The following is a 25,095-nucleotide window of genomic DNA, read 5'->3' as shown; positions in this document are numbered from 1 at the left end:
TGAGGTGGATGGGAAAATCCACCCTACCAGCGAGGCAATCTCCACTCTGCGGCTGAGTATTGAGACCATAAAGCCTTTATCCCTCCATTATATTTCTAATGGCTTATTTTAGGTATAGGGGTTGTGGGGGGGACTGGACCCCATCTCAGGCAGCACAGAGTCCACCCCAGAATGCATGCCACTCCATCACTGGGGACGTAAACTCACACTCTGGCATGTGTGAGTAGAGCTTGTAGAGCCATTAATGACACCAATTATGCGGGCTGAATGTGAGAGTATGATTTGTGAGAGTACCATCTATGAGAGTATTGTGTGGGAGAGTACTATGTGTGAGAGTACTGTGTGTGAGAGTACTGCTTGTGAGAGAATCGCGTGTGAGAGTACTGTGGATTAGAGTACTGTGTGAGAGAGAATTTCGTGAGAGAGAATTTCGTGTGAGAGTACTGTGTGTGAGCACTGCATGTGAGAGTACCGTGTGTGAGAGTACTGTGTGTGAGAGTACTGCTTGTGCGAGAATCACGTGTGAGAGTACTGTGTGAGAATCTCGTCTGAGAATACCATGTGTGAAAGTACTGTGTGTGAGAGAATCATGTGTGAGAGTACCGTGTGTGAGAGAATCCTGTGTGTGAGTACTGTGTGAGAATCTCGTCTGAGAATACCATGTGTGAAAGTACTGTGTGTGAGAGAATCATGTGTGAGAGTACCGTGTGTGAGAGAATCCTGTGTGAGAGTACCGTGTGTGAGAGAATCCTGTGTGAGAGTACCGTGCATGAGAGTACCCTGTGTGAGAGTATCCTGTGTGAGAGAATCCTGTGTGAGTACCATGTGTGAGAGAATCCTGTGTGAGAGTACTGTGTGTGAGAGAATCCTGTGTGAGAGTACCGTGTGTGAGAGAATCCTGTGTGAGAGTACGGTGCATGTGAGTACCGTGTGTGAGTAGCCTGTGTGAAAGTAACGCGTGTGAGAGAATCCTGTGTGAGAGTACCATGTGTAAGAGTACTCGGTGTGAGAGTACCCTGTGTGTGAGTACCCTGTGTGAGAGTACCCAGTGTGAGAGTACCCAGTGTGAGAGTACCCTGTGTGAGAGTACCGCGTGTGAGAGAATCCTGTGTGAGCCCTGTACTGAGGCCTGCCCTCTGTGTGTGGGGGGGTTATGTTTATATTCCACTGTGGGGATCAAATGTCCCCCACAATGCGATGAAAACCTGTTATGTTGACGTTGTGTGAATGCAATCAAAAAACAAAAAATGCTACTTATAGTTAAGGTTAGAGCTGGGTAGGGGTTAAGATTGTTTTCCCCGTAGAAATTAAATTAAATGTGTGTGTGTGTGTGTGTGTGTGAGCTGCGAGCCCAGCATGTACTACAGTCCCGCTGCTATACCCAAGCTGTCACCATGGCAACGGGATTAAATGCGAAGACGTGCTAGAGGTTTGCGGGCTGCATGGTCCTCCGGTGCGGGGCTGCCGAGGCTGAAGACAAGCGGAGAACATCTCCTCCCAGGGACGGGAACTAACCGAGGGAGGGCGGAGGGAGAGGGGAGGCAGGGAGCGAGAGAGAGAGAGAGAGAGAGACTTACTGTTTACATTGGAGTGAGAGAAAGAGGGAAGAAAGAGGAGACAGAGAGAGGCTTACTGTCTGTGAGCAAGAGAGAGACAGGGAAAGAATCATTATAGCTTAGAAAGAGGCGCGTATAGATAGATAGATAAAGGCTGTGGAGAGACACTTACCCTGTTCACATGTTATTTTGTGGAACAGAGGGAAGGAGAGACAGAGCGAGAAGGAGAGACAGAGTGACAGTGTCTCAGGCACCAGGTCCACTGCCTCTCCGGGCTTAAGCAGACCAGGCGAGGAAGGTGAGCAGGACGCGACCTGATCACCACCCGGAGCTGGAGGGACGTGACTCTGGCGCCTGCACTGGGTCTTTGCACTTCACGCATATTCAGAGTCCTGCTCTTTTATTTCCAGGCAGGTAGGTCCTGTGGGGGTGACGTGGTGCTGGGGGGGTCTGTCTGGCCTGGGGCTGTGTTATTCCTGGTAATTAGCGTGTTGTTTCTCGCCTGGGCATGCACCAGGGCGGACTGCCTCTTCATGCTTGTTGTCGTTGTCACTACTCGACCATCTGTGAGTTGGCCGGCCATTCGTGTGACGCCGGATGGCTCACGGCAGGCTCATTAGTGCCCCACACACCCACAAGGCCGTGCACACAAATGGGGACTCGACATGAGCACCTTCAGCTGGTCACCTTAATCCGTCACCTTTGAGTCCAGGCCAGAGTGCCCCCTGCAGGTTGATGATGTGCATTTCTCATGAACAAACGGGGGATCACTTCCAAGTGTACCTTCCACTCCGCAGTGATGGTGACACTCTGCTGCTCTTCCCTTGGCCCCCATCCTGTGCTGTGGAGGGTGGCTGTGCATTCACCTGCGTGACCTTGCATTGTGTGTGTGTGTGTGTGTGTTTTGGGGACACAGAGCATTAACCTGCTACAGAAGAACATTGAAGCAAATGAATGATTTGGATACTGTAACCTTGTTAACTTTGTTATAAAAATAAAGTAACCAGGTTAAATTGATCATCCGCAAACGGCCTGTTTGTAATTGTAATTGTAATTGTAATAGTGGGTTGCAGAGCACTGGTCACATCATGGGTTTGATTTGTTACCCAGCATGCCTTGCTGTCCATAGAGAGTGTTGCTGTTGGACAATCCAGCGCATCTGTGACTCCGGAGAGCAATGAGAAATGCGTCCTCCTGTCTGCGGCTGTCTCTCTCCACTCCAGACCCAGTTGGCATGGAGGAGACGTGCTAACACTGCACCCCCCCCCCCCCCGCCCCCTCCCGTTGAGGCCCGTGAAGAGAGTGAGCAGGCGTGTGTGAAGATGTGGCTGCATCTCACGTTCCTCTGGATGTACTTCTACGCTCCCCGGCTCTGGGGGCTGCCCTTCAAGTCCGACCTGGAGCTGGACGTCACCCCCAGGATCACCGTGCCCTTCAGCGGTAGGATCACCCCCCCACGTCTGTGTCCTGCGTCTGTCTCCCAAACCCTCACTGATTGGGCACTGATTGGCCCACCAACCATTCGCTGGCCCGTCCGAGTCCCTCCTTGTTTGCAGTCATTCTGTTTTGCGGGGATTCTGACATGCTTTCCAGAATGTTCCGAGGCCCAGCCCGACTCCTCTTCGGACTGTCAGACTGCATAAGTCACCCCTCTGCAGCCCTGTCCTACTTCACTGAGTGTAAACATACCGCTGACCCCCCCCCCCCCCCCCCCCATTTCTTTTAGCATTCGTCCTCGTTGTCGGAGCGGGCAGGCCAGTGGCAGATAAAAACATAGTGGGGGTCCATGCTGCATCGGGGAGTTGGGGGGTGGGGTCTGTCCCTTCCTCATAGATGTGTTCTGTGAGATGATGTCACACCGTGTCGGCATGGTAACGGCTCCCAGTTGGGGGGGCCGGGGGAGGAATATAAACCTTTAGGAGGTCTGGTAAATGTTTAGCCAGCTCTAGCCGTGCCTGCAGCCGGGCCGGAGCGGCTGCCGTGGAAACAGGGGCCCGGATCGCGTCCGGCTTGGAGCTGGGACACTGCAGGGGGGGCTGGATCTGCCTTCCTTATCGTGGCCATCAGCGTTCCTGCTCAGATCTGCATGCATGGAGCTGACCTCCCCCCCAGAATGACAGAGAGTTAGTCACCCCTCTGTCTGCATGGGCACGGGGCCAACACGCCTCACACCTCACACCTCATCTCATGGCAATGCCGGCCCCTCCCACTGCCCCAGGGAAGCTCCGCCCACCCCCGTAGATGTGCACGGTAACGTGTATTTATGGCCCTGTGTTTTTATCTAATATCCCATGTAGTGTGGGGAGCTGCAGTGAAGGTGTTTCTGCACGTGTGTGAGCTTGTGTGTCCTTGTCTGCGAGTCCCAGGGAAGTTTGTGTGCTTCTGCTCTCCCAGAATCCCTGTGTTCTATCGACACATATCCCTGCATAGCTCATCTTCTTCCATACATTTTTTAAAATATTCTTTATGGATTTCATTGATTTAGCAGACACTTTTATCAGGGTCAGATAGTTCTTGGAGCAGTTCAGGGTTAAGGACCTTGTGGTGACATCAGTCTACCAACCCTGGGATTTGAACCGGTGACCTACCGATCACCAGCACAGCATCCCAAGCCCTCCACATTATGCTGCTGCCTCCCCGTGAACTTCCTGCAGGTTGTCCTGTCCGGTCCCGCATTATATTGAGGGGAGGGGGGTGTCTTCTTGTCTTGCTGTGGTCTTACAATAAGCTCCCCATCCTCACTGGTTGCTGCTGCTTTCCTCTGCCCCACAACGGCCTGTTGTGTTACTCGTGCCACCCTGCCGCCTTCGCCCCCCTCCCCATGTCTCCTTCGAGTTTTGTGGAAAACATTCGCCGACCCCACCCCCACATCTAATTCACCCCGTGCCTTCTGTCTTCACTGGGCCCTGGAGGCAGCCTGTGGGGGGCTGGAGGTCTGGAGGCAGCCGCTGCGGGGCGGCCTAACATTGGGTCAGATGGGTCTTGATAGGTTCCCGCCCCGATGGGCATTAGTGGCAGGAGGGACAGGGCAGACGGAGCCATGTGGGGGGTTTTTCCAATGCTCACATCTTTTCCCAGAGCGCCCCCTTGCCTCCCACCTCCCACTGTAATAGATCCTTGTAGTACAATGTTTGATGTTTTCAGCTGACCATGTGACCTAGTCATGTAACCTGAGCTCCTTATCTGAACCAGTGCTGGATTTCCCCATGAAATGACCCTTAAGGAGCAGCTTTGTAAATGCGGTCTGATTGACTTGCTGACTGAAATGGAAGGAACTTCTCATACCTGTTGACGTCTCCCCACAATGCGGAGGCCAGTAGACCCAGTTCAGCTGGAATCTCACAAAGCTGGTTCACCCACAGCCTTGATTCACCTGGCCGGCGGACAGGACTGGCAGGAGGTGTGTGTGGGTGTGTGTGTCTGTGTGTGTGTGTCTGTGTGTGTGTGTGTGTCTGTGTGAGTGTGTCTGTGTGTGTGTGTCTGTGTGTGTGTGTGTGTCTGTGTGAGTGTGTGCCCATGTGTGTGTGTGAGTGTGTGTCTGCCTGCTCAGTGCAGGTACAGGCTGTCATTAGGGTTCGGCTGTGAAATAACAAAACCTGCAGACCCCTCCCCGTTGCATCCAGGGGGGTATGGGGTCGGGGGGGGCATCCCTATTGAGTCCCAAACCTTCATAGTGGCTTATGATCCTTCTCCGCTGGGAGGTCATTTCAGGTCCCCTCCCTCAGTGATGGCTCACCTTTAACAGGGGGGCTGGTGAGACCGGGCTGAGACAACCGGTGTCCCCGGCATTGAGACGCGGCCCGATGCATGTGCTGTCTTGTGGACAGAATGACCCTCACTGGGGGCGGGGGCAGAGGACAAAGCTCACGATGCAGTGTCGGGGGGGGGGGGGGGGCCTCAATAAGACAAACATAACGCAAGGAGAAGCTGACTGGTCAGGGCAAACAGGATCTGGGGGGTGGACTGTATGCACTGGGGGGGGGGGGGGGTCAGATATAAGGAGAGGCATGGACACCCAGGGTTGCGGGGAGGTCAGGTGAACACATAGGTCAGTGACCTCTGACCCCTGACCCTTCAGACTCATTTTATTTCCTTTGTGTGAATCTCAGATAACTGTCTTTTATACTGCCCCCCCATACCCAAATAAAGTCACATGGTTCTGTCTGCCAAGCCTGAAGATTTGCCCATGAGCACCGACCCAGTCAAGGGTGATTGTGCATCTGGGGGCTAATGGGCGTAGCCGGGGGCCACCCTGTGGGGGGGGATGTCAGTCCATCAAATGTGGGGAGGCCGTGCATATTGCACACACGCTGAGCCAGGGGCCAGGATTCGAACCCTCTCCCCGGAGGTGTGAGGCTACACTTTGGTCATTTTTAATCTGTGCTTCATAAAGGGCAAAAGTTAGAAACGAAAGCGAGTCCTGGTTTGTGAAAAGCCATCAGATCCCTGTATAAACCGAAGGTGCCACGCCAGCCAATGGCATGACTGCTGTGAGTCATAGGCGGGGCCAGGGCCAGGGGGAGGCGGCCTGGGCGGGGCTGCATTTTGTCTTCATTAGCTGGTTCTGGATCAGCTTGATCATCCAGCTCCTAGCAGGTCAGGCTGTGATTATCAGGAGGGTGACTGGTGTCGTTGACTATGAAGGCCTTCCTATAGAAGACTGGTCTGCACAGGGTTGGGGGGGGGGGGGGCACGCCCAGTCCTTGCACCATGCAGGATTATGCGTCTGTGGAGAAGAAGCAGGCCTTCCGGTACTTAGAAAGCAGGTTTGCAGTCAAAAGCTTAACTATCATTACCTGGAAGAGTTTCTGTGAGGTGTGTGCATGTCGAGGACAGGGTCCCTGTGGGGGGGGCGTGTCAGCGAGCCCCGCGGGTGACGTGGCGGACTGGGAGGGGTGGCTCTTCGCGTGACTCTGGGTCGTCCGTGTGCAGGACAGAGCAAGCGCCTCAGGCGAGTGTGGGAATGTGACACTTGGGTGTGCTGAGGAGCCTCACAAAGCCAGCTGCAGGACCGCCTCGCCCGCGGCGACGGTTTCCACGGCGCCACACGGCATGCAGCTCGTTCAGCCTTTCCGCTCGCAGTGTGATCCAGTTACACTCCATCCTTTCTCTTTCTGCCACTGGCCACACGGAGAATTATGGGACTGGACCAGCATTTTCGGGCCCGGCCTGTCACTCCCAGGCTACGTGCACCTGGAGTGTCGGAGGGGGGGGTCCTGCTGCTCATCGGGAGGCTCTGGCTGTGCATAGCCCTGCGGGGGGGGGGGGGCGTGTCAGCGTGGCTGTCATAACTGCATGTTGTCTGAATAACCCTCTGTATCTTCTTGCATAACCTTGGTTCCCACAAAATACTATTTTTATGAGGAGGGGGCTGGGTCGGGGGAGGAGTGATCATGTGACCCAACCTTTAGCCTTCCTAAATTCCCCTTCCTGGGCTGCCCTGCGCCCCCTTGCTGTGCCCTGTCTGTCCAGCAAGCCTAAACAACCTGGGGAGCATACTCACTGTAGGCTCTCCACAGGGGATTGTAGATGGACATGGCCACAGAGGTACCGGCCCCAGCCGCAAGCTGATTGGCCCTCACGGTGCACCATCCTGATTCAGCACTTATTATTGGCTACTGATAAGGTTTGGTTCCTTTGTATGAATTATGGCCTCTTCTATGTCCCACCCCCACCTTAAAAATGACTAAATTCAACCTTGTTTCTTCCTCATCGAAACATGAGTGTTTAAAGACCGAAAGTACAAAACATAATAATAATCAGACCAAATCACGCACAAACGTTACCTGATCCCGTGAACGTTGCAAGCGTAGCAGAATGTGGATGGGGTGAGCAGGTTTGTGGACACACATGGATGTGGACGATTTCACACACACACACACACACACACACACGTTTATATTCATATCTTTGTGGGGACTCTCCGTTCATTTCTAGGAGCAAAACCCTAACCCTAACATGATGACCTGAACCCCTACCCAACCCTAAATAAATAGTAAAATTGCAGCTTTTTATCACATTGTGGGGAGATTTAGTACATAACACACACACACACACACCCATTCACATTCTTATACACACAGACACACACACAAACACACCTCCATTTGAGTGGGACTCCCAGCTGTCCCCTGCAGGCGCGGCTTACAGGACCCCGTGGGTGGGACCCCCCCCTGCGTGACAGTGCCACGCTGCATGCACTCAAAGCCAGGAAACAGAGCACGCATTGTGATTGCTTCCTATGATCTGGGACTTACCCACCACCTGGCTAAACCTGTTATCCATGATACGGAAGCCATATCACATTTCCAGGGGATTTAAAAAATAGGACTAACTGTTCCATGTGTTTGCTTGGCGAATCTGCCCCTGTTCAGGTGCCCTTACCTTGGGAATTGTGTAAATAAGGGTAATACTTATCAAGCACACAATACATGGCCAAATTATAGCAAATTATTAGTGCTGCTACAGGATCCCTGGTTATGGTGTTCTGATTGGCCGCACACCAGGAACACTGATCGGCCAATCATATAATGTCTGAATATGGGCTCAAGCATTTATTGGTTAAACCAGTGGCTGGTCCTTCTGCCTTTATCCAGTTGCTGCACTTCTGTGCTGTATAAAATGTGGCTGCAAATCACTGGTGCCCTGAAACATAAGTTCTCAGGCACAATGTATAGCTGGGAAAGTGCAGAGCTGAAGATGTGGGGGAGAGTCGGCATGGCAACGTACAACTCAAAGGACACCCCCCCCCAGGCAGAGCGGCACCCCCACCCTCGTCATACCCTCTGGGCCCACAGGGAGTGGCAGCATGGGGGACACACTCTGGCTGGATTGGCCCTCGACGCCATCGTACAATGACAGCTTTTGTGGAGCTGCGTGAGAGAGTGTCATCACCACACGCCCTGCTCTCCGGGCCAGGACTGACAAGGGGGCACAGACAGTGCCGTCTTCTGTTCCAGTCAGCTGATTGGATAACTTCCGTGATGTCATGGAACAAGTAACACTTGGACGGGAGTGGGCGGAGCCAGCGTTGTGTCTCCACGAGACAATAGCTAATACTGACCAATACCACCGCGCATGAAAGGAAATCCTTACAGCCGGAGTCAGAATGGGAACCGGAGGATATGGAGGTGAAAAGTAGGTCGTAGAACAACAAACGCAGCCCAGGGGAGGAGAATGTGATAGGGGTTATTTGGGAGGTACAAAGGCTGAGATAGAGGAGGTACACGGGATGAAAGGAGGACAGGCGGCTGGTCCCCGCTTGGTGGACGTGCTTCAGTGCGGCTGCCATATGTTCGGCTGGTGAAGATCAAGCCCTGACCAGCAGGTGGCGTCACGGTTAAGAACAGACGTTTGTGTGTGAAACTGCCGAGGGTCTGAATGGAGAGAAGTGTCGTGAACCTCAGCGGGGATAACCGATAATCACTCCGGTGATGAGCGGAATGAAAGGGCATTATAATCTGGATGAAACTGTCCCCTAAGCAGTGAAGTGATAATCAGATCTGATGTGAGGGAAACAGTCACAGATTTCGTGCTCCTCATCCAAATCCACGCTCGTCTGCCTCGCCTGGAGGCCCTGTGCAGTGCTCTGGGCCCAGTCCAGACCCGAATGCTCAGAACGGCTGTTCCACTTTGATCTGCTGGGTGTGGAGAGGGAGAATATGTGGGGGGGGGGGCAAAGCAACCACACAGACGGGGGGGGAGGTGGAGGCACCCGCCAGCTGGTGAAATGCTTGTAGATCCTCTTCCAGGTTGGAGGGTCTCAGGAACTGCAGGATGGAAATGAACTTCTGCTCTGACTTGCCTCTACAGGTCAGACAGAAGCTGCTTGGTGGACAGGCTCTTTTTGGGGGCTTAGTGGGGGGGGAGGTACTGTTTCTGAGCAAAATCCCAACACCCCCAACAGCCACTTCAGTTTTCTTCTATATCTTTCTGCAGGCCATTGTATCCCCTGCCCTGTCAATGATCGCAAGAATAAACCAGCGACTTCTCAGCTCATATCTTTCATGTGAGAACTACTGACTGGCTGCAGGTCTCTTTACTGGCTCTTAAATAAAAACCAGTATACAGAGTGTCAGGCCAGCTGCAGAGCACAGGAATGCGTCTGTTTATGCACCACAACATTGTCCTTGAATGGATTCCCCTCTGCAAAGCATTAGTGTTTCTGTTAAACAGCAGAATTTACCTCGTACATGTGAGTAACAGGCAGGGAAGGTTTTTGTTCATTAGTAGAGATGGGGGGGTCCATTTCTAAGCTCTACGAGCCATTGGATGTTAGACCTTGCGGCGAACTGTTGTCAGTCTGCCAGAGGTCAGGGAGTTATGCTGGCTAGCCAAGAGGAGCACGCATGTGTGTGTGTGAGTGTGTGTGTGATGCTTCAGGTTGGCCCAACGCCATGTCATGTTCACCTGAGCAGCTCTGTGGGCTGCTGGCTTGGGTTCCTGGAGCCTGGAGCCCTTGGATCAGAGATTCAGACCAACCCCCATCCATTTGGGTTTGGAGGAACCCTGACAGTCTGACAAAGGTGTTTAATGTCATGCCATATGTAGCTAGTAGCTAGTAGCTAGTGCGGCAGTGGGGTCAGTGCAGCAGTAACATCAGTGCGGCAGTGGGGTCAGTGCGGTCAGTGCGGCAGTGGGGTCAGTGCAGCAGTAACATCAGTGCGGCAGTGCGGTCAGTGCGGCAGTGGGGTCAGTGCGGCAGTGGGGTCAGTGCGGTTAGTGGGGTCAGTGCGGCAGTAATATCAGTGCGGCAGTGGGGTCAGTGCGGCAGTGGGGTCAGTGCGGTTAGTGGGGTCAGTGCGGTTAGTGGGATCAGTGCGGCAGTGGGTCAGTGCGGTTAGTGGGGTCAGTGCGGCAGTGGGGTCAGTGCGGTTAGTGGGATCAGTGCGGCAGTGGGGTCAGTGTGGCAGTGGGGTCAGTGCGGCAGTGGGGTCAGTGCGGCAGTGGGGTCAGTGCAGCAGTAAGATCAGTCAGCGCATCTCATCCAAAAGCAGCAGAGCTTTTGGTCACCAGGCCTGTCTGGCTTCTGGATGGGGGCTGAGGTTACAGGAGAGACAGGGAGGTGGGGGGAGGTGAGTCAACAGGGAGCATAGAGCAGGAGTGTCTCCCCCCCAGCAAGCTAGCGAGTCACTGCACAGGTACTCCAGCTTGATGAGGATGGACTCCCAGTCTGTAAGGGGGGAAGGCAGGTCGACAGCAAGCTCGACAGGGAGAGGAGGAGGGATAGAGGAGGAAGGATAGAGGAGGAGAAAGAGCAAGGAGGAAAAGGTGACAGTGGAGGTGACCGAGAAGTGTAAGAGGGGGAGGGGATGAATAGAAAGAGCGGTGGAAGAGAGTGGGAGAGGAAGCAGCCTCAGATAGAGGGCAGCTGTGGTTGGCGCACCCCCCTGGCGGGCAGCGGTAATGTAGCACAGCAATCCCACAGAGCTCACATGTACCAGCATGGCCCAGAAAGGAGCAGCCCACATAGTCAGACCTCGAAAAGGAAAGTGGGGCATCCCATAATGCACCTGTCCTGTGACAGAGACATGGGGGGCGGGGTAGAGCTCAGAGGCCCTGATAGACGGTGAGGTACTCATAGGGGTGTTAGGGTTAGTGTGTATGAGTATGACGTTAGCTAAGCCTGGGGAGGACTAGACGGGGTCAGGGGTCAGGGGTCAGCGCTGGGGGTTGGAGGTGAAAACGAGCGGCAGGAGGCAGAGGAGGTCACAATTTATGGGGGCTGCAACCGGATTTGGAGTAGGGGGGGTGCACAGACTGGGGTGCGGGGTCACTTCACATGTGTCTGATTACTGGTCATATAAGAACACACCCCCAAACACCCCCACACCTTGAGGCCTGACCCTCACCCCCCCCCCAGTTTGGTAACTCATCATCACCTGTTCCTACTTCCATCCCCTATAACACGGCTTTGTGTTCCATCCCTTTGAGAAGTCAGGCAATGTTAATATTGTTTTTCCATCCATCTATCCATCCATCCATCCATCCACGCACACACATACCACAAACTCCCAAGTGCCTTGACTCTGGGCGGAGTCTCTGACTGTGGCCCTTTGCTGTTCCAGGGCTGCTGGGATGCCGCCGGTTTGGTTCCAGTTTGGTGCGTAACTACAGCACACTGCTGCTGGAGGAGAGAGAGGCCACGCTCTATGTGGCCGCTCGCGAGGTCCTCTACGCCCTGGACGCCCGCAACATCTCTGCCCCCGCTGGCAACCAGTCTGTGAGTGAGGGTCCGGGGCGCCCTGTGCAGGGTGCCTGCCTCCTTTACGCTGGAGGCTTCACTGGGAAAATGAGAGGGTGGAGCCAGAGGGTTACCCCACCTCTCTGTAAGCAGGGCCCTAATTGGCTGGTTTGTTTGTTTCAGATCCGCTGGGAGGCTTCAGCTGGGCAGAAGCAGCAGTGTATGAACAAAGGGCGAGACAATCAGGTGTGTGTGTGTCTGTGTGTGTGTCTGTATGTGTATGTGTGTGTGTCTGTATGTGTGTGTATGTGTGTTTATGTGTGTGTGTGTGTCTATGTGAGTGTGTGTGTGTCTATGTGAGTGTGTGTGTGAATGTGTGTGTGTGTCTGTGTGTATGTGAATGTGTGTGTGTGTCTGTGTGTATGTGTGTGTGTGTGTCTGTGTGTATGTGTGTGTGTGTGTCTGTGTGTATGTGAGTGTGTGTGTCTGTGTGTATGTGAGTGTGTGTGTGAATGTGAGTGTGTGTGTGTCTGTGTGTATGTGAGTGTGTGTGTCTGTGTGTATGTGAGTGTGTGTGTCTGTGTGTATGTGAGTGTGTGTGTGTCTATGTGAGTGTGTGTGTGAATGTGAGTGTGTGTGTGTCTATGTGAGTGTGTGTCTGTGTGTATGTGAGTGTGTGTGTCTGTGTGTATGTGAGTGTGTGTGTCTGTGTGTATGTGAGTGTGTGTGTCTGTGTGTATGTGAGTGTGTGTGTGTCTATGTGAGTGTGTGTGTGAATGTGAGTGTGTGTGTGTCTATGTGAGTGTGTGTCTGTGTGTATGTGAGTGTGTGTGTCTGTGTGTATGTGAGTGTGTGTGTCTGTGTGTATGTGAGTGTGTGTGTCTGTGTGTATGTGAGTGTGTGTGAGCTTCCCAGCTATCAGGTCGCACAGGTTCTCCCCTGCAGACTCGCTTCCTGCTCCCCAGGCCTTGCTTACAGGCCTTTCAGACAGACCCCAGGGGGCAGGCTGGTCCACCCCCCTCCCCTGCCTGAAGGTCTTTTGCTCTGTGCCCCCCTCAGACCGAGTGCTTCAACTACATCCGGTTCCTGCAGAGGTTCAACGAGACCCACCTATACGCCTGTGGCACCAACGCCTTCCGGCCGCTCTGCGTCTACATCGTAAGACCCCCCCCCCCCCACGAACGGCCTGTCACAGACATACTTGGGTGGGAGGTGGTGGGTGAGGTTCTCCAAGACTCCCCCTCACAAGCCCCCCCCCTTGTCCCCCGCTCCTGCAGGACTCTGAACGCTTCACCTTCACGTCGCGCTTCGAGGAAGGTCGCGAGAAGTGTCCCTACGACCCAGCTAAAGGATACACCGGCCTCTTCGTGGGTAAGGGGGCGGAGCCTCCGTTGTCACAGCAAGACTGTCAACCGGCATGCTTATCGGACTGCAGAGTCTCTTGTTATGTGAAGATGCTTCCTCTAGGGGGCGGTGCAGGTGGTTCTCAGGTGACTGGGGCAGAGTTTGGGGGCTGACATGTCTCATTTTTGTGAGTGTGTGTGTGTGTGTGTCTGACCTCTTTGATATCAGCATCAGAGCCAGTATGGGCTGATTGATACATACACCCCCTCACGTCCTGCCAGATGGTGAGATGTACACGGCCACGCAGTATGATTTCCGCAGCTCCCCCGACATCCGTCGAAACTTCCCCAACCCCATGGTGAAGACTGAGGAAGGTCCCAACCGCTGGCTGCTCGGTGAGGCCCGCGGGGGAGGGGGGGGAGGGGGTTGTAGCTGGATACTTTATTGGATTTGAGCCAATCTAAATGGCCTTTATCTGCCTTCCCTTATATTTAGCTCAGACTACCTTAAATCTGACAATTTATCTGGCTAAGCAAGAAGTCCTACCTTGTGGAACCGCCCCCCCCAGAGCCGGTGTCAATGTGCATGTACTGACAGCCTCTCTGAGACACACAAAGGGGTGACATGAACACGGTTTGTCCCAGAGCCCCAGCAGGGTGTTGCATGGAGCCATTTGCACCAGCCCGATGGACCTCGGCCCAGCGCCGGACACCAGGCCCGCATCCTGCATCAATATTTATAAACTGCATTGCAAATATTTGCTCACAATATAAACTCGTGCGAGAGGCAGCCTAAGTTGCGGTCGCATATTTATGCGTGAGGTGCAATAGCCGGTTGTGTGGGCAGCCGTGTTTGTACCCATGCAAGCTGGGTCATGCGTGTCATATGTGAATGCATCTTTCACTGCATGTGTCACGTGCGACTGCATCTTTCACTCCATGTGTCATGTGTGAGTGCATCTTTCACTGCATGTGTCACGTGTGACTGCATCTTTCACTGCATGTGTCACGTGTGAGTGCACCTTTCACTGCATGTGTCACGTGTAAGTGCATCTTTCACCGCATGTGTCACGTGTGACTGCATCTTTCACTGCATGTATCATGTGTGAGTGCATCTTTCACTGCATGTGTCACGTGTGACTGCATCTTTCACTCCATGTGTCACGTGAGTGCATCTTCCACTCCATGTCACTTGTGACTGCATTTTTCACCGCATGTGTCACGTGTGACTGCATCTTTCACTGCATGTATCATGTGTGAGTGCATGTTTCACTGCATGTGTCACGTGTGACTGCATCTTTCACTCCATGTGTCACGTGAGTGCATCTTCCACTCCATGTCACTTGTGACTGCATTTTTCACCGCATGTGTCACGTGTGACTGCATCTTTCACCGCATGTGTCACGTGTGAGTGCATCTTTCACCCCATGTGTCACGTGTGACTGCATCTTTCACCCCATGTGTCACGTGTGACTGCATCTTTCACTCCATGTGTCATGTGGAGGTGACCAAAAATGTGGTGTAAAAACCTAAAGTCATGGGATCATAGAGGCTGGTGTCAATGGTTTCTCTAGTTTCATTGGTTTTGCTGGTTTCACTGGTTTATCTGGATTCACTGGTTTTGCCGGTTTCTTTGGTGTCACCGATTTTGCTGGTTGCACCAGTGGTTTCTTGTGTATTCACTTTGTATGCCGCTGTTATTTAAAGAAACTTTTTTGTGGAATGGCGGTTTACTCCTTTGACGTTTGGTGCCTGAAGTCAGGTGATCTGCTCTGATGAGCCTCCAGTAGAGCAAATGGGTAAAATACCCTGTGGCCTGTGCTGGATGGGGGCTGTTTGCCCGTGGCTTGAATCCCGGACTGAGGGGACGGTATGTGTGGTTCCAGAGGCCGACTTTGTGGGATCTGCCATGCTGCGGGAGAGCATCAATAGCTCCATCGGGGACGATGACAAGATCTACTTTTTCTTCACGGAGAAGAGTCAGGAGCAGACGGCCTACTACAGCCAGACCAGGGTGGCCAGGGTGGCACGCGTGTGTAAGGTGCGTCAGCCGTAACCTTAAACAGACATCGACAGTCACCAGCACCCACGTCACCGCCTACCGTTACCATGACAATGTCCAAATCCACCTTCGTCTCCACCACTGGTGGCTTTGATAACGTTGATGATGCAGCGGCTGTTCCTTCCTCTATAGAAGCTTGGTTCTATTGTGATTAATGCTCCCTCCATGGTTCGAATGAGATGGAACACTCACTTTGAGAGCGCATGGTTCTGATGAGATTCACGCTTCCTTGCAGAAAGCATGGTTCTAGTGAGATTAACACTCCCTCACAGACAGCATGGTTCTAATGTGAAGGAACACTCACACAGAGAGTACATGGTTCTAATGAGATTAACACTGTCTTGCAAAAAGCATGGTTCTAGTGAGATTGATGCTCCCTCGCAGATAGAAGCATTCCTACCAGGTGAAGGTTTGCTCTTAGAACACATGGTTCATGCTTTCTCCTTCTTGCACACAACCCTCACATATACGCCACTCAACTCCTCCCAAAGGTTAGTTTCTAGTTCCCAGTCAGGACTGCTTTTCCTCGGCTGATGCTGCACCAGGCCAGCGACACATCAGGCAAGCCTCCGAGTGGAGGGACGATGCTGAGCTGCGTCGTCCCCTCTGGCCCGGAGCTTTTGGATCCAGTCCTCCGACGGCTGAAGAGTAATTAGAGGGATAATTAATATGGTAACGAAGACTCAGCATGAGCCAGAATGTTTAAAACACGTGATGCAGTAGCAGCACAGGCAAGGCTGAGGTCTGCCTAACGGCACGTGTGTGTGTGTGTGTGTGTGTGTGCGCATGTGGGAATCTCGTTTGTCGCCTCGGCGCGGGCATGCTGCCGCTCGCCTCTGCGCCCCTGCTTGTCTGTGTTCTTTCCCGAGGGAGCCTGGAGCTCTTGCCAAATCTCTGGGCAGGCTGGTCTGAACTCGCACCGTGTTTGATGGTGAGCCCAGATACGGCAGGAGGGATAGGGCACATCTGTGAAGTTCATTCCGAGGCTTCAGCCCCACGGCGTATGGATGGATCCCTGCGGCATATGATGTCATTTCCTGTGGCCCACATCACTCTGCACGTGACCTTTGACCGTTGTCTCTGGTCCATTTCCTTAATCAATAGAGCAGCGACTGGCCAGCGATTTTGATTTAGTCCCCCCCCCACCCATCATAAAGAGAGTGTGACTGTGGTGCCCCCCCCTCACCGTCCGCCGTTCCTCCATCTGCTCCTCCAGGGGGACTGGGGAGGCCAGCGCACCCTGCAGAAGAAGTGGACCTCCTTCTTGAAAGCCCGGCTGCTCTGCTCCATCCCCGACTACGAGTTCCACCTCAATGTGCTGCGTGACGTCTTCGTCATGGAGGCCCCAGGACAGGCCTCCCAGGACAGCATCTTCTACGGCATCTTCGGCCTGGAGTGGTGAGATTAGAGCGGGATTTGGGTAAAGGGCGGGTCATCGGGGGAAGGAGGAGAAGGCCATTGGTAGAGCCAGCCCTGGGGGTGGGATTTGGGCCTCAGCTCTGTAATCATTTTTAATGCGTTTTTTAATTTAACTGCTATCAAATTAAGCCAATCGATCGAGAACTGGGACGTTTGCTGAGCTGCAGTGTTTATTAAAACTGACATTATTCAACCAAATGTAGGTTAAACAGAGTAGCTTCAAATAATAATAACAAAACAGGAAATACCAACGAAGAATAAGGGGAACTTTGCAGTCTATGTTAAGAAATGGGTCTTACAGTCATTTATAGCAGTTTTTAAAAATAATATAATGATAAACTGTGAAGGATACAGAGATCTGGGTGAGCCTGGGACTGCAGGAGGGGTTGTGGGTGGAGCTGGGCTCTGAGGGCGTGTCATTCAGTAGGGGGCGGGGTCAGGGCAGTGCCCTAATGAGACCTGGCTCGGGGTGTTTGGGAGATTTTGAGCTGATTGCTGGGTGGATGTGTGTCAGAGAACTGGGCCAGGGATCGAGGCTGAATAAAACCGTGTTTCATCTCCTGAGGCTGGTGAGGACACCGAGAACCCTCCAGGTCCCCTCCCCCGGCACTGGGATCTACAGAGCCAGCAAAGCATCCATGTTTAAAGCCCCCCCTCCACGCACCATGCTGGTGCTACGCAGATCGACCCTCAGGGTCCTGGTGTGTGGGGCACAGGGATGCCTGCTTGGTGAATCTTTTGGGGTTGGGGCGGGTTGGGTCCAGATTATGTTGTGTTTCGGCCCGGATGTAGACCACAGTCCACCATTTGAGTTCCTCTGATGTATGTGATGCACAATACTACCCAGGTGTGATAAACACAGTGCAACTCGAATGCATCTAAATCTCATCCCTCATGTTGCATTTACATGATTATATGGGGAGAGTATAAGACTTTGACAGGTAGTTGCCTGTTAGCCTCCGGCCTCTAGGGGTGCTGCCTCCCATATCAATCACCTTTTGAAAGCCATCTCTCCAACACTTATGAATGTTATGCAACAGCAGAGCACTGGTTTGAGTTGGAGAGACAGTTGCAAAAGCTTAAAAATCATCAAGGGCGATGCATCCCCTTCTCTGCTCTCAGTCTTTTTCCAGCTTCTCCCTCGTCTCCAAGCACCCCCCCCCCATATATTTTTGTCCAGCTGCCCTGACTCCCTTTGGGTCTGTATCGGCTGCCCTGACTCCCTTTGGCTCTGTATCGGCAGCTCTGACTCCCTTTAAATCTGTATCGGCTGCCCTGACTCCCTTTGGCTCTGTATCGGCAGCTCTGACTCCCTTTAACTCTGTATCGGCTGCCCTGACTCCCTTTGGCTCTGTATCGGCTACACTGACTCCCTTTAGCTCTGTATCAGCTGCCTTGACTCACTTTGGATCTGTACAGGCCACCCTGACTCCTTTTAACTCTGAATCGGCTGCCCTGACTCCCTTTGGGTCTGTATTGGCTGCCCTGACTCCCTTTGGGTCTGTATCGGCTGCCCTGACTCCCTTTGGCTCTGTTTCGGCAGCTCTGACTCCCTTTAGCTCTGTATCGGCTGCTCTGACTCCCTTTAGCTCCGTATCAGCTGCCTTGACTCCCTTTGGCTCTGTATCGGCTGCTCTGACTCCCTTTGGTTCGAGTCACTCTGCTGTCACAGTGATTTTGCCAGCGATGTGTCCCACTCCAGTTAGTCATCTGGCAGGCGGGATGTTCCAGTTTACAGACAGAAACAGCCAAATGGGTCCTGAAGCAGTCTCAGCCTGTCATCACGATGAACAAACTGATCCAGGATCAGTTCTGTCAGCTCTGATGGCCCGGCCTGTTTCCCTGTCATTCTCCGCATGCAGTCGTCCAGCCTGTAAGCTGCGCCCAAACTGCCAGGAGTCTGAGTCATTTATGGCGTCTCCCTCAGTGGAAATTCGCAACCCGAGCAGAGCAGAAGCCCCCAGTCGATGGCTGTAGAATGTTAACCTTACTCCTCACCTGCGGAAAAACACTCATCCACAGGAAAAATGGGAAAACGTCTGCAGTGTGCCGCTATTCCATCAAGGAAGTGCAGAACGCCTTCGACGGGCCCTACATGGAGAACGAGGACTCCAAGTGGACGGAATACAGAGGGAATGTTCCGGAACCACGACCCGGCTCAGTAAGCTCCCGTGCACCAGTACCCCGCATACAAATCCCTGTAAAAAGCTGTTTTAAAAGACGCTTAGTATCAAAGAAGATACTTTAAAAAGTCAGCGTCTGACCCCTCAACCTCGAGACCCTAACAGTCAGTCAGGTTTACAGGAAGCTGTCTAGCTGAGCCGGGATTAAGGCGACATTCATTAAGCACAAGACAGCCAGCTCATCCTGACAGGACCTTCTGGGAACATCGACGTGAAAGACGTTTCCGTGTCAGTTTAAGGAGTGAGTGACGTCAGTGTAGCGCCTCCTAGGGAGAAGTGAGAACCCAACTGGAATCCCCAGTGTCATTCTGTAGAAGGCAGGTGAATATATAACTGAGGGCAGGAGGTGAAGGGATCGGCTGTAGGCAGGGCCGCTGTTTCTGTTACACACATGTTCACACATGACACAGATCATGCAGTGTGACTGTACAGTGACCCTCGCAGTTCCAGTCATGCTGTTTGTTTGAATGCCCCCCCCCCCCCAGTGTATCACAGATGCATTCAGGGCGAAGGGCATCAACTCCTCACGCGACCTCCCAGACGAGGTACTTAACTTCGTGCGCAGACACCCACTGGTGTCTCAGCACATCCGCCCCATGGAAAATCGCCCCCTGCTGGTCAAGAGGAGGGTCAGCTACACCCAGATTGCTGTGCTCAGGGTGGCGGCGCTGGACAGTCAGCAGTACGACCTGCTTTTCATTGGGACAGGTGGGTCGGCGGCGACCTCTGACCTCCAAGTATGACTCATGCGGCCACATTCTTTGCAGGATTGTTAGAGATACCTTCATCCTGCTTATTCATCTATGGTTCTCTGCCATACCTGTTCTGCTGATGACTGTATGGGACCCGTTACGGCCAGGCAGACTTACGTTCCAGGAATGTGCTCCCCCCCCCCCTCCCCCAGATGATGGCTGGTTGCACAGGGCCGTAGAGGTCAAAGGTCAGGTGCACATCACCGAGGAGCTGCAGCTCTTTCAGAAGCCCCAGCCGGTCGAGAGGATCGTGATCTCACAGGCACAGGTGACGTCCATGTCCGTACCAGTCTGATCGTCGTTTAGGCTTTGGGTTCACGTTCACCTGCAGAATCCATCAGTGCTCATGTAAATGTCTCCCTCGCTCGTTAAGCAGAGTCAGAAGAGCATCGCTAACTAGCTGGTTAGCAGAGAATGCTGCTTCAACATCTCCTAGATAAGGAGACTTTTGTTTATTACTTAGTGTAATGACTGTTTGTGGCCAACAGAGGGCCCCAAACCTCAGGGGCGGCATGCAAATGCGTAGTATGAGTGGAACTAAATGCCACCACTGACTATTGTCATTAAAAGCCTGAACAAGAAAATGACGATGAGCAGAAAACCCTGGAAGACGCCCCCTGTTGGCTGATTTAATGCCGCGCACTGACGTGTCAGGGCCTGTTTTCCGTCATGTAAATACAGGGATTCTGCAGACAAGCATCTGTGTTACGCTGGCTGTGTGTGACGGGAGATAAACATGCTAACATGTCCCTCTCTGCCCCCCCACAAAGAGGAGCGTCTACGTGGGCTCCCCCTCCGCCGTCCTCCAGCTGCCCCTCTCCACGTGCGGACGCTACTCCTCCTGTTATGACTGCGTTTTCGCTCGGGACCCCCTGTGCGCTTGGAATGGGGCCGCCTGTGTAGGGGTACAGTCTCGAGCAGACAGGTGAGGGCCTGTCGATCTGGAGGGGACGGGGTGGTTCATCCCGGGGCAGACATCTTTACATCTTGTCTGCTCCTGTGCTGCTGTACATATGCGGGGGAATACACAGGATGCACGTGTGCACATGTGATTTAAACAAGATGCCAAACATGTTTCGCTGGGTGTGAGAGGAAGAGAGTGCGCTGTATGGCATCGCTGCGGGAAACGAACTCATTCCCTGCCCCACCTCCCGGCAGGTCCAGCCTCGTCCAGGACGTCGCTGAAGGGAACCGGGGCTGTGGAAACCCCAAGGAGAATGGTGAGTGTGACCCCGCCCACTTCCAGACTTAACAGGGCGTGACCCCGTGGGGCTCCATGTGAAACTTCAGGTGGTATTGGATTGAGTGACCATAACTATAACCCAGTCCTTGGGCCGCTCCCACCAAACCCCTACCTGTTTATTATCTGTGCCTCTGCTTATATGGCAATCCAGATAAATACTCCACAGCGCCCCCTAGCTGTCAGGAGTGTGATGCCAGGCCTTCCTGTTGAGGGCACTGCCATTAAATCCGGGAACAAAATGAACCAAACGTCACACTCAGATCACACGACACGTCAACATCATTCCAGTGTTTTAAAGGCCAGATCTCGCTAATGGATTGTACCCCCCTGCAGACTCCACAATCCGCCGCACGCGCTCCGTCACGTCCGGCGACGATGTGCTCCTGCAGTGCGAGCTGCGCTCCAACCTGGCGACGCCGCAGTGGACGCTGGATGGTCGCGAGCTGCAGGGCTACGGGCTGGACTCGGGCTACCGGGTTGGGACTGACGGGCTGCTGTTGATTGGTGCCCGACCCGAGCAGAGCGGTCGCTACGTCTGTCTGGCCGCAGAGAACGGGCTGCGCATCCCGATGGCCACCTACGCTGTGTGGATCCGCCCTGGCCCAGGAGAGCCCACATCCCGCCCACTGCTGCCAGACCTTCCCACCGAACAGCCGCTGCCCTCACCGCCGCCACCGCTGCCACAGACCTTCCGGAACATGGAGACACTCTACATCTCGCTGGTGGCCATCCTGGGCGGCCTGTGCCTCGTGCTGACCACCGTGCTCCTCTATGTGTCCTTCTGTGCTGTGGCAGGCCCACACAGGAGCAAGCGGCTGCACCACCAGCAGGGTGGCGCCGAGCGCAAGCGCAGCTCCCACCTGGAGCTCAAGACCATCTCCAGCCGCTGCAATGGCAAGTGGGAGGAGGCTGAGGACAGCGGGGCCGAGGACAGCACTGGTGGTGGCTTTCTGCAGATCGTCCCCGGCGAGGGTCAGTTGTCTCCTGGTAAGGAGCCGCCCCTGCCCGAGGCTCCGCCCCTCCCAGCACCTCCGCCCCTGCCAGCCTCCGAATACGCCAACGGGCTGTCGGCGACGCTGCCCAGCGTCCTGCGCAAGATGAACGGGAACAGCTATGTGCTCCTGAGGCAGGCTGACCCTGAGAGCACGTCGCCGCTCTACCACTCCTTCACCGAGGAGCTTAACCGTATTCTGGAGAAGAGGAAGCACACCCAGCTGGTGACCAGCCAGCCGGACGAGAGTTCTGTGTAGCGCCCCCTAGTTGTGGGGTGGACTAACTGCTCCCTCTTTGAAGCCGTTGGCCACCTGGCGAATAGGATGGTACTAGATGGCTGACATACCCAGAGCTTTTTGCAATTTACCGCCATCTTGTTGACTCATGCGACATACAGACACACACACACACACACACACAATGGCGCTATAATAATACATAAAAAAGCTCAGACATTTGCAAACACAAATCTACCTCAGCAGACCCCAGGCAGGGGCACATTGACATTGCCACAAGGCGTCTGAGTCACAGAGGACCCCCAAAGTCCCAGAATCCTTTGCAGCAGAGCTTGACCCTTTGACACTGAAGGGGCCACGCAGGTGTCTGAAGGTGCCTGAAATGTTACCTGTCATGCTTCTCTGTCCTGCTCCCATGGAACTTTTATGTAAATAATGATGGGATGGAGAACCAGGGCGATTGGGCGGACCGATCCGGGTGCAAGTGGAAGTCTCTGGATGTCAGTATTAGCCTCCTGTGAGGCCTTCTTCAGAGCCCTGTGAGGGAGACAACCTTCACAGTACGGGCAGAACTGTGTTAGGGGTGGGGGGGTTGCCAGGACTTGATTGGCACATGGCTGTGGGATACATAGAACGGACAAGCAGGGAGGGTGGGGGCAAATGATGCCTGTGATGGAGCTGGTCCCACCCGGTCTGGCTAGGTGGAGTGTCTGTTTTGGAGCTTCAGGCCCTGCTTTGGCGAGGAGACAAGGGGGGCGGGGGGCGTCACCAGGCTCTGAGGTGTGTCATCCGGACAGAACCTGCGTGCACCGGACAAGAATGGGCTGGATAGGTTGCCATGGCAACGAAGACCAGTGGTAAGAGGCTTTCAGACCGCGTGTGTGTGCATGTGTGTGTGTGTCTGTGCGCATCAGTGATGCTTTCTGTCCATCTATTTCAGACCGGCATCTTTACATAAGAGGTTTACATTAACTGGGGATTTGTCATTCTTATTAACAGCATACGTCATATTGCGTATACGTCCTTTTAAAATGGCACCAGAGTGGGACAGAGATGTCACCACACAGTGCAATCTTCATGTACGCCTGCAGGGCGGCGCTGTCAGTGCCTGGTGCTACCGATGGCATTGGGAATAGACTCACTTGGGGTTGTTTGTACTCTCTTGTGGTAAGAGGCGAGCGTGCCGGGGGTATCTGTGGGCCGGCCCCTCCCCCCCACCTCCTCTTCAAAGGGCTGTTCTCAGCCTACCCCTGCCCCCTTTCCCCCCCGGGAGCACACTCAGCAGCAATTCCCCACTAATTAATTAGGACTGCCTTCCTCAGTGTGTGCGACCTTGTCCCCAAAAAAAAGGGGGGGTTGGGCAGGGGTTGTACCACTCTGAGGGCCAGACGTGCTGTGGTACACTACTCCCGCCAGCAGGGGGCCCCCAGAGGTTTAGCCATGACATTGGAGCCACATGAGTCCCGCAGACGTCCCTCTCAGCCAAACAGCAGACGGGTAGAGGGAGTCAGGCGTAAGTGCTTTACCGTTGGGATTGGTGCATGCGTGATGCTTTTAACAACAAGACAGGACATGTAATCTCATGGACGTAAATCAAAACCAGCCGATACAACCCCCGGGACCCCCTTAAATGGGTGGAGACCTCACACACTCAACCCAAAGCGATGCCCTTGGAACAGGTCTGTGGTACGACACGCCACAGTACTGCTGCATGTTCCTTTCATAGGGGTGTTTAATCCCGGTTGCCTTGCAAAACGGACGTTAGGCGTTGGAAATGAGAGACATAATTGAGTCTTCTTGTTTTTTCCTCAGATATGGAGTAGCTGGTCTGAAGCTGAGCAAAGTCTGCATAGGTCCGGATCCGCCTCTCGCTGTGTGGAACGTACCTCCTGCACGTGTGGTTAGACGTGGCCACTTCTGGGCTGGACTCAGAGTGGCCACTTGGAACCGCGAGCAACAACCCTGGGGAGGAATTGCACCCATTTCCCAAGTCACATGATCGCCTGCTCCACTCCGGAGGAAACTTCCAGAACAAATCCTCCTCTCCCCGCCCCCCACCCCAGAATCACCCACATGTTTAGCCATGTGGAAAAGGCCGCACCTGTATGACCATTCTGGGAGAACTGCATTCCCTTGTCACCTTCTTACTCCTGCAATAATCAGAACTGCCACATTTTTAGAGGAATGCAAACTGTCAACATCATAAGAACCACGTAGAACTTTGCCACGAAATTTGCACTATTAGTCTGCCATAAGGACTAGCTTAGGCTCCTCTGTTGTGGAACACCGTTCTCCTTGCTCTTCATTTTCTCTGGTTCCACTGACGGGTACCATACTTTACATGTGATAGTGGCTCGAAGCAGAACAATAGCGTGATTTTTCCTAGCAAGACTATGGTCATCAAAGGGCATGAAGTGTGGTGTTGCATGAAACCCCAGAGAAAAAGCTTGGTTGGACAATCTGAATCTAAGCAGTCTGGCTAAATGTTTTTCCCACCGGGTTCCATCTATGCTGTGTTGACCTCCATGTTGGTACTTGACTAATCCAAATGTAAACAGGGCATTCCACAGACCACCACCCCCCTGCCTACTGGTACACCTCTGTTTTATAACAGAATACCCTTCCGCTTGGCTGTTTCAACTCCACACCATCTTCACAGCAGTATCAGCCCCTCCCCCTCCCCTGATTGGCTGACTTGACAAGGCCAATATTCCATAGGACACTTAGTCAGGGCTACCCATCATGCCTTTGGGTCTCTCGTCAGGGTGTGTCGTAAGAGTGACCCTTCACACTGTATTTGCACACGCGGGCCGTGCGTGATCGGTGGACGTGACGCAGCGTGTTTGTTTAGGAAACACCTTCATGCGCAGAGGTTTTACTGGCAGAACTCGACGTCTGGAAGTTTACCAAAGCGAGTCCGCCGTGTCTGGCGGTGACAGGGAAACGCCTTTAATCCCGCGGATGTCAAGAAGTGGCGGGAAGGAATGGAGGGACCAAAGCAGAAGAATGACAGCACCGTGAGTTTTGTGTGAGCAGATAATCCCCGATATTTATGTCCAGCTAAACATCCTGAATCAATATGTGATGAATCCTTAGTACAGTGACAGTTGTGGTCCCGGGGGGGG

General features: G+C 53.6%; 1 protein-coding gene across 3 annotated transcripts in view; it reads left to right on the top strand.

The window, feature by feature from the left end:
• sema4gb (sema domain, immunoglobulin domain (Ig), transmembrane domain (TM) and short cytoplasmic domain, (semaphorin) 4Gb) overlaps positions 1-25,095 on the top strand; it is a 29,562-nt gene extending 4,467 nt beyond the window's left edge. The window contains exons 2-17 of one of the 3 annotated variants that reach the window (XM_048987340.1): positions 1,757-1,970; positions 2,780-2,996; positions 11,624-11,778; positions 11,923-11,985; positions 12,799-12,897; positions 13,017-13,110; positions 13,365-13,478; positions 14,969-15,123; positions 16,361-16,542; positions 18,586-18,724; positions 19,232-19,454; positions 19,651-19,766; positions 20,269-20,423; positions 20,663-20,718; positions 21,075-22,827; positions 23,783-25,095. In XM_048987340.1, coding sequence (XP_048843297.1) covers positions 2,879-2,996; positions 11,624-11,778; positions 11,923-11,985; positions 12,799-12,897; positions 13,017-13,110; positions 13,365-13,478; positions 14,969-15,123; positions 16,361-16,542; positions 18,586-18,724; positions 19,232-19,454; positions 19,651-19,766; positions 20,269-20,423; positions 20,663-20,718; positions 21,075-21,991 — 2,586 coding nt within the window. In that variant the 5' untranslated portion in view covers positions 1,757-1,970; positions 2,780-2,878 and the 3' untranslated portion in view covers positions 21,992-22,827; positions 23,783-25,095. Of the gene's footprint in view, positions 1-1,756; positions 1,971-2,779; positions 2,997-11,623; positions 11,779-11,922; positions 11,986-12,798; positions 12,898-13,016; positions 13,111-13,364; positions 13,479-14,968; positions 15,124-16,360; positions 16,543-18,585; positions 18,725-19,231; positions 19,455-19,650; positions 19,767-20,268; positions 20,424-20,656; positions 20,719-21,074; positions 22,828-23,782 lie in introns of all 3 variants that reach the window. The other 2 variants (XM_048987338.1, XM_048987339.1) reach the window with 2 other exon arrangements.

This window comes from Brienomyrus brachyistius, chromosome 20 (genome assembly GCF_023856365.1).
Source record: "Brienomyrus brachyistius isolate T26 chromosome 20, BBRACH_0.4, whole genome shotgun sequence".
In the NCBI taxonomy this organism is placed as follows: domain Eukaryota; kingdom Metazoa; phylum Chordata; class Actinopteri; order Osteoglossiformes; family Mormyridae; genus Brienomyrus; species Brienomyrus brachyistius.
The sequence above is the reverse complement of the archived record's forward strand: the minus strand, read 5'-3'. Positions and strand labels throughout refer to the sequence as shown.